The sequence below is a fragment of the Epinephelus fuscoguttatus genome, linkage group LG4 (genome assembly GCF_011397635.1).
Source record: "Epinephelus fuscoguttatus linkage group LG4, E.fuscoguttatus.final_Chr_v1".
Lineage (NCBI taxonomy): Eukaryota > Metazoa > Chordata > Actinopteri > Perciformes > Serranidae > Epinephelus > Epinephelus fuscoguttatus.
In genome coordinates, this window is record NC_064755.1 from 20,624,177 (window position 1) to 20,633,081 (window position 8,905).

The 8,905-nt window shown below is 39.9% G+C and overlaps 1 protein-coding gene across 1 annotated transcript; it reads right to left on the reverse strand.

Moving 5' to 3' along the window:
• Positions 1-1,813: 1,813 nt before the first annotated feature.
• Positions 1,814-8,655, reverse strand: ube2na (ubiquitin-conjugating enzyme E2Na). The gene is made up of 4 exons (XM_049574832.1): positions 8,515-8,655; positions 4,793-5,039; positions 4,302-4,442; positions 1,814-3,079 (listed from the first exon to the last, which is right to left on the reverse strand). The coding sequence occupies exons 1-4, from the start codon at positions 8,542-8,544 to the stop codon at positions 3,033-3,035; spliced, it is 465 nt and encodes a 154-aa protein (XP_049430789.1). The 5' UTR covers positions 8,545-8,655; the 3' UTR covers positions 1,814-3,032.
• Positions 8,656-8,905: the final 250 nt, after the last annotated feature.

Below are 8,905 nucleotides of genomic sequence, written 5' to 3' on the forward strand. Positions count from 1 at the left end.
GGTCTTTAAACCACAGGGTGTGTTCAAGGGTGAAAATGTTTAGAGGTGTTTAAAAATGACAGTGTCTGATTAGCTGTATGGCTTCAGCTCAGGTTGTTTCCAGCAAGTGCTTTTAAAAAGGGGAGGGCTTTAGTTAAAAAAAGAGAATCATTATGGATTTATGAATGATCCTGACCCACATCCAAAGCAGCACTATGGCTCTCATGAGGATTTAAAGGTAGGCCTGCCATACCATCTCTGCAGAGATCATTACTGAAATGTCAGGGACATGGGAACATGCAGTCTACAGCTTTCCAGGTCACTATGACAACTCTGAAGAGTCTTTTGAACTTTGTCTGACTGAACCAGATCCATGTGGCTGCAGAGGACATACAGCTACGGTTTATGTTCACTGTGTGAAGGCTATAGTCGCCAGGTTTATAGAACAGTATGACTTTGCATTTAAGAATATTATTCAGTGCACAAGGGGAGAGTTGTAATTTCATGGTGCTCTAAATCAGCAACACGTTAATATAGTAATATAATCTGTATAAAGATTTGCATGAAATAGATCGGAGCCCACAAAGGACATCTGGGGGACACCTCTAGTACCCAACAGAAAGTCAGACTGGGTCACCTCAACCCTCAGGCACTGCTGAAATAACAGTCCAATGGGAAGGACGGAGGAAACAACTGATGATTAAATAAAATGAGAATATTTAATTAGCTAAATAAATGTAGTTATAATGACCAGAAGTATGTTAATGAAATACTGCTACATTTAACCTGTTTTCATGTATACGGGGAAAATGAATATTTGATACAAACTCAACAGGAGCTCCCAAATTACACAATCAGCTGCATAAATTGTTCTGAATATAATTAACTATTTAATTAGTGAACTAACAATTAGTCACAATTCAATTATTTTTTAGAATCATACATGTACACCATCTAGAATAAATGCACCTAAAAGTAAAGCTTCTACCTTTCTTGGTGGCTAAAAGACACAATTTAATCAAAGTAATGTAAAATTTAGAGGTTCTTGTACTTTCCATGCATTTTATGTGATTTAATATTCCTATTTCACAGTACTGCTGAGGGAAATATTGCACTACAGTTAACTTGTGATTACACTGAACATATTAACATCAAAAGCAATACAGTGCACAAACACTGTTACAAGTTAAAGTTCTGCATTCAAAATGTTACCTAAGTAGAAGTCCACAAGTATTAGCACTGAAATATGCTTTATAGATCATAAGTACAAGTCCTCATTATGCAGAATGGCCCAATTATCGATTTATTTATGTGTTCACTGCTTTAATGTTGTAGCTGGTAAAGGTGAAGCTCAATTTATTTAACCTACTTTACATTGCTGGGTAGCTTGTGAATGTTCCCCTGGTATCTATATAGGCTTATCATAATTTAATCTATACTAATACATCATAATTTATTTGTTGATATTTTGTTGTAATAATCTGAATCTGCAAAGTAACTAAAGCTGTCAGATAAATGTAACTGAGTATATAGTATAACTGAGAATATTTCTCTGAGATGTGAAGTAGAAGTATTAAGTAGCAAAAAATGGAAGTACCTAAAACTGTACTTAAGTACTTGAGTAAATGTACTTGGTTACTTTATACCACTGATCATATCTGTTATGACCTCAAATTGAAGTCAAGATATAAAAAGGGATTCGGCGAGGTTACAAAATCCATGAATTTATAAGTCATAAAGGTGTGACCTGTCCACTCAACCTGTTGAGAGAATGTCTGACTGGACAAAGTAAGTGGCATACATAATGTACCATCAAGAATTACACACAAACATCTATTTATTAATCAACAGATTTTATTTACAGAACATAGAAGTATGCAGGTGGACTGTTTCATAGCATTCTGAGAGCAGGAAAAAACTTCCTCCCCAGATTAATAGAAAGAATGAATTTACAAACAGTGAATTGAATACGCACTTTTCAGCCAAATACCAATCACAAGAGCTGAGAGTCAAAGCCTTCGTCCATCTTTTCAAATTTTAATCCCGATCACCTCCGCCAGTCGCCACAACTCTCGCCATCAAACAACTGACAACTCAAATGTAACCACTGCTTTGTGAAATAAATGCCATTGGAAGAAGTAAACCACTGAGTCTGCTAGCGTTAGACTGTGAGGGCGTACGGAGAAAACGCATAGTAGTTAGTAAGAGCGAGAAAGATTCACATAGAAAAGACTGGATATGGTAATAAAACATACATGCTAAAACTAAATGTCCACAATGTCCACCCTACACTCAACACTCTCCAACGGCATTCACAAGCCTACGTTTTACACTGAGAGCGGTTGAAAACGTTAATGTGACAATGGCAGGCTCAGTTTGGTTTTTAGTCTTTTTATTTTGTATTCAATGCAGCCAGATGTGACTTGATGAAGAAGCAGGGCTAGTTTATGCATCCCTCTGGGCCATCTACACAGCACGAGTGACCTCCAGGTGAGTGTCTACATACAGTGGGCTAGTAGTAGTTAGCTGCTTTTAATAAACAAACAGCGACACAAGAAAACAAAGTTAAAAGAAATGTAAAAAGTATACTATATTGACCACATCTAGCCTTTCTCTCCTCCCTACCCATTTCACTGCTCCAGGACCTCCAGGACCTCCAACCCCCCCCCCCACCCCCCCCCCCCAAAAAAAATGTGGGACATAAGACCCCCCAACCACCTCACCCCTCCCGAAATGTGCTCGTTAAAGCAGCAGTTGGCAAAAGCTTCCCAAAATCATGGACAAAGAAAGCCAGGTGAGTAGATCTAAAACCGCTGCCCATGCATTTGAACAGTAGTGAGTTAGGACAAAGACAATTCATTTTGTTACTATTGTGCATTTAAATCACCAATTGTCAGCAGTTTTTTTTCCTTTACAATATATTCATGTTTATTTTATAATATATATGTATATATATTTAAGACTGTGTCCTTTAAATGCAAATGAAGTAGGAAGAGGTCTTGGCAGAACATGAGGAGTTGATTTTTACTTGTATCTTCACTTGTTGGGCTGCTCTACACTTCATTCTTGTTTCCAGCATAAAGCCTGGTCCATGTCTTGGCTGCAAAGAAAAAAAACAAACAGAATATGAACATGAGTCACATAAATATTAACAATATGGCGTTGTTGCAAAGACTGCATTAAGAGATGTTTATCTTAATGAAACTGAAAATCCTTTTCCCCTCTATTATGTTCTTAGTTTTTCTTTTATTTTAGTATTGGAGTGTGTGGAGTACTGTAGTTTTATTACATTTCAGTAACCGAGTGTACAACTAGAAAAGTGCACTGAGTAGAGAGCAGATATCCAGGCTGGTCATGGCCACTCGGGCAATTCATTTAATTACAACGGATACATTTCAGATCCCAGAAGCAAAGAAAAAATGTGAGAAGTCCTTGAGCAATGAGCATACAGTCATAAATGTGCACAGAAAATATAAGTTGACTTGGTCTATTAGTATCCGAGATTAGCTGCAGAGTCCGGACAGATGAATACACACACTCACAAGCTCCTTTTACTCTGCCTCTTCAATGCGGGAATATCATGAACTTATGTCGCCTTGCTGTTCTGTATAACAGGTACAATCATGGAATTGGGGGACAGATTTGTCTCACCTTTATCCCAACATTGGAGGTAGCAACAGCACAGAAACAACATTTGTATAAACAGGCAGGACGTGATCATTCATGGGTGGCACATGTGTCTGTTATTTAATGTGATTGTTATTGTTTATAAAGCGCTGCCCATGAGTATGTTACATGTCACACTAGAGGCAGACGCTGTTGTCTTACATGTCACGCCTCTTGTCTAAAGTCACACACTGGAATGGCACGATGCCACCGTTTATTGGTTCTTTGTAAAAATGCAATGGCAGCACAAAGACAGGACTTGTAGCAGCCCTAAAGCACGACTTCTGTGTATAAAGGACAACAGACTCTCACACACACACACACACGCACACACACACACACACACACACACACACACACACACACACACAACCAAACATGTTTCCTTCCAGGCTTATGCCTGACTGAGATTATAAGGATATGTTACAAATAATTCTAGTAAAGATAGTTTAAAAAAGTACCACAGTACCAAATACAAAAATCCTCCCCAATGTGCACAGTTAATCATACAGTGTTTTGTTTTTTGTACCTATGTGTGTATTTATGTCAGATATTCCTGTACTCCAAATGATGGAGGGGAAAGAGAGAAGTAGCCAAGAGTTAGGTGGAAAGTGTAATAAACCCTCAGCTGATCACAGCCAGATCATAGCTCTTACCTGTTTCTATGGCTTCAGCTTCACTGGTCTTCCACTTCTCGGCAACATCATTTGCTAGGGGATCATCAGGGTTGGGTGCGCTTAGTAACGCCTGGATTGATAGCAGCACTGTGCGGATCTGCAGAGCTGGCGACCATTTATCTGAAAAAAAAAAAAAGAAAAAAAAAAAGAACGAGAAATAGATAAAGAAGACAAAATTGTGTTTTAAGCTGCAGGGGCAGTGAAGAGACAGTGGTGCAGTGGTAGCGCCACAAAGCTCCCGTTAGGGGTCAAAAGTGTAACATAAGAGGCCCTTGATCTTTTGAGCAAGATAAATTGGCAAAGCCCTTCATTCACAGGCCAAACATCAGAGGACACAATACATACAGGCTTTCCTACAGTAACAAGCCCGACTCAAAAGACCAAAGACAGAACGGGGAAAAGACGAGCTTTCTGTAAAACACGACAAACACCACACACAGCTGGCCAAGCATAAACTGTAACTGACTTACCTTTCAAAATGTCTAGACATATTCTTCCCAGCTTGTCTACATTGGGATGATATATTTTGGTCATGAAGCGTACTTTAGGGGCTGCCATGGGATATTCTTCTGGCAAAAAGAGCTCAAGTCTAAACGTGCCGCCCTCAAAAGGTGAGTCCTGAGGTCCGGCAATGACCACATGGAAGTAGCGGGCGTTTCCTTCGTCTGGCTCTGCCTTGATGCCTGGGACAGGCTCTGCAAGCAAACGCTGAGTTTCCTGACGGAGGGAAAAACACAACAAATTTAACTTTGTAATGGTGCCACCTTATTACCAGTCAGTGTCACGTTCAAGTACTTTCACTTTGCACTGCAAAATGTGTAAGGAGGAATGCTTTTGAACGCCATTCTTCAGTGGAGGGATGCAACTCCTAGTGTTCAAGTAGGGCAGGGGAGTCAGTGCTGAGGCACGACTGCACACACTACTTGAGAGTAATTTGATTTTTAAAGAGGATGCAGCACAGAGCATCTGTCATACCACACAAGTCAGCCATTTAGTTACAAGGGGGCAGAGCAACAAATCTGAATTCCTGACTATGTTTTCGTTGTAGCTGTTTCTTTTGTAAACGACAAGTGCAAAAAGTATGTTGATATCAGAGATGAGGTGATTATTACAAGCCATTTTTATTTCATTTTATTTTAATTATGCTTTTGATAGCCCAACACCTATTAACCTGTAAATTAGTGGATGATTTTCAAGAAAAAAAATAAAAAGTGATGTATCCATGAGGCCTTTCCTTTTAGTCTGGCACTTGCATGACTGAGTGAACTTTAGCGCTGCATTTCAAAGCACCGTCTATTTAGAGGTGGTGAAATTTCAATATTATATTATGTAAATGTCTTGCCTTTTACTTTACTTCCCGTTAGCACTGGTTACAGCCAGCTAGGCACATTAACATGCAGAAACTTGCTCTTTCCAGACCCAGTTGGTGCTCAGTGCAGTAAACTGAGGAGTAGCAACATTAGCCTGTAGGCTGACATGCAGAAACAGTCAAATATATTCTTTGTGGTTAACCATTACCACCCCTAGAAGGAGCATCTCATCAGAAATCCACCACTTTCTGACCTCACTCCTTTCAATTTGAACACATTTTTCCTACATGCTAAACTGTTTGTCAGAATGAACAACCGCTCAGGAGACGGGGCCCTTTAAGTTTATCTACACTGATGCCCACCCTACAAAAGACACAGATATCTTCCTCAAAAACAAACAGAAGATTGTGTTTCTCTGATTACTGGAAAGCTTACAATCAAGGTTATCCACAATTTCAATACTTCAGGTACAAAATAAATAATACCTGCATCAAAGAGTACTTAGGAATTGTTAATTGATATTAGTAAAACTTGTTTATCAAATATATCAATTTTATAGAAGCTCTCGCCCACACCTGAGAGCTGCACAAAAGTTGTGAGTCACTATTATTCTCCCAACAGAGATGGTAGGCAGGAGGTGGACTGTAGTCTGCTTGGCTTTTATCCTTTAACACAGAGGGGAGGGTGGCTTTGACTGCAGCAGTGGCTCAATGCTGTGTTTCCAAAGACTCTCAGTGCAGTATGTAACTGTCTTTTAGAGGTGACACTGACTCAGCCACCGCACCACAGGAGACCATTACTTTCATTCCCATCAGCCACTGCAGCAAGGCTCTCCCAACTCATAGTGACAGCCAAGTGACCTACAGAAACACACCTGTGCTGTGAAAGAGGAGCAGGTGTCCGGTATCTCCTGTAGTATGCATGAGGCAGCATGAGTGACACACCTGAGAGATGCCTTTACCAAGAAGCTACTTCAAGCTCACTACTGTGCACGCTGTACAAACTGCAGTGCCGTCAGCTCTTCACTGCACATCCTGCATTTTCCAAACTGTACTGATACTACAATTATCCTACTATATGAAGCTAAAAACCTAGCGTTCACATGTGCCTGTGTGAAACGCAGCCTTGTGTGATATCTGAATCACACGTGACATCAGAACTATAAATAAATAACTACATATAAAAAAAGCATCAAATAGTCAAGTCAAGCTCGCCGGCAGCCGGCACTCTTGTTTTCAAAGTTCTTTTTCCTGAATACAACTGGGAGTGAGATTCCTGAAATGTTTCAGATAACCCACAGACAAAACCATGCAGTGAAAACACAGACGGGAGAGGGGCTCCCAGTCCCAGTCACACGCTCTGAGGGCTCAAGGGTGCTAAGTACTGTTCCCAGCCCTTCCACCTTTTCCCACCACCACTGGTCTGTGGTTTGCTTACTTGCCCACCTGTGCAACCTTCTCTTCACCATTCATGCTCCTGTGTTGCTCTCTGAATAAACCTCAATACATGAATCCTTGCAAATACACAATATTACAGCATAGGCGCTGTAAGGGTTCCCCAAAGAAAAGGAAAAAGGCAGGGGCTTCTGTAAGGCATGTCTATTATCATTAAAGATATAAAGAAATAGTGGCTGAATGAAAATTAGTCACTATTATGCTCACAAGTTGAAGACTGGCTGGCTTTTCTGTGTTTCATAAACTTATAAATTAAATACTTGGGGGTATGTGGTTGCTGGTCAGACAGTGAAAGCAGTTTCAATACACCTCTCTGGGAACCTAATGGTTTTGACACTTCATAGGCCTAATGATTAATATTTAATTTGTATAATGAAAACATTAATGGCAACACTCACTGGAAAAATCTTCTGATCACATCAGATAATGCAACAACACCTATGAGCAGCCTGCAATGTAATCAGAGCCCATCTCAAAGTAATGTCCACTGAAATGTTGTAATGCAAATGAAAATGAAAGTACAATAATTTTATTTGCATTACTATCACTGTGGGGATATGAACCTGTAACACATGACACCAGCTATTGTAATTCTGGGATTGCATATTGTAAGGTGCAGGGAAAAGAACTCTCCCTAAAGCAAATGATTGGCAGTTACCAGTGACAACACTGTGTCATATTGTTGTATCATAAGGTTCACACCCTCTTTGATTAGATAGCCAACATTACTTGCTAATGCTCCCCCATACCAGTCTGCAGTTAAAGTGACTTATAACCAAAGTTTTACACGTTTACGATTGTCTATGTAACGTTAAGTACGTTACCACATGTATGACTAAGATGTGGTGCTAGCGTATCGTTTAACTCACTGATAGCTAACTTACGAACTTCACCAAATAAAAAGCGAAACTGTCCCAAAAGAAAAGACTAGAAGAAGCAAACACGCCATCTTAAGTTAGTGTAGGCTTAAATGAAAACCATAATACTGAGAATGCATATCAGGCTACCAGGCTAGCTTTAGCTCGACCCTGTTTTATCATTCAACCCATGGATGTGTTTAACACAATCAAAGCTAACAAACTAGCCGGGGTTAGCATAGTTAGCCTCGTTAGCCAGCCATTCAGTCTGCACCACAACCTCATCGGAAGCAACTTTAGAACACTGTAGTGCTTGGGAAGTATATTTAGAGACGATAATCCCGGCATTTATCCGCCATTTTCACGAGGGCTTGGTGTATTTTTAACCCACCGTGGCTCGGTGTATCTGGGCTCGGGAATGAAACGGAAGTTACTTTAGCAAACTAACGTTAGCGAGCTAAATGCTACAGTTAGCACACAAAACCGTTTAAACGGTGTATGTGACGTTAGAGTTTTGGCCATGACAGAAAAGTAAGACGTGCTGCTGCCGTGTAAAGTGTGACATAATTACCTTAAGGATCCTGCGGGGCAGTCCTGCCATCTTGTCTTAAATGCGGGGTTTTTATTTTAGCTCTCAGTATCTCCTCTCTGTCGTTGGCATTGACAGCAAACACTCGTCTTCCGGGTTCTCTGCGTAATGGCAGTGGATGTAGCTGATGGAGCGAGGCAATAATTTAAAAATAAAATAAAATAAAATAAAATAAAGAAAAGGCAGGGCAAGAATCCATCTGGTGCATACATATTACAAAAGTAATTATTAATATAATATAAAGGATCAAAAAATACTCTACAGCCCTGCACCTCCTCACAGTGAGCAAAATTTGAATATTCACTTGACTGACGAATTGAAAATCAGTTTGGTCTTTATAATAACGTATTTTATCACAACATTAGAGAAATAT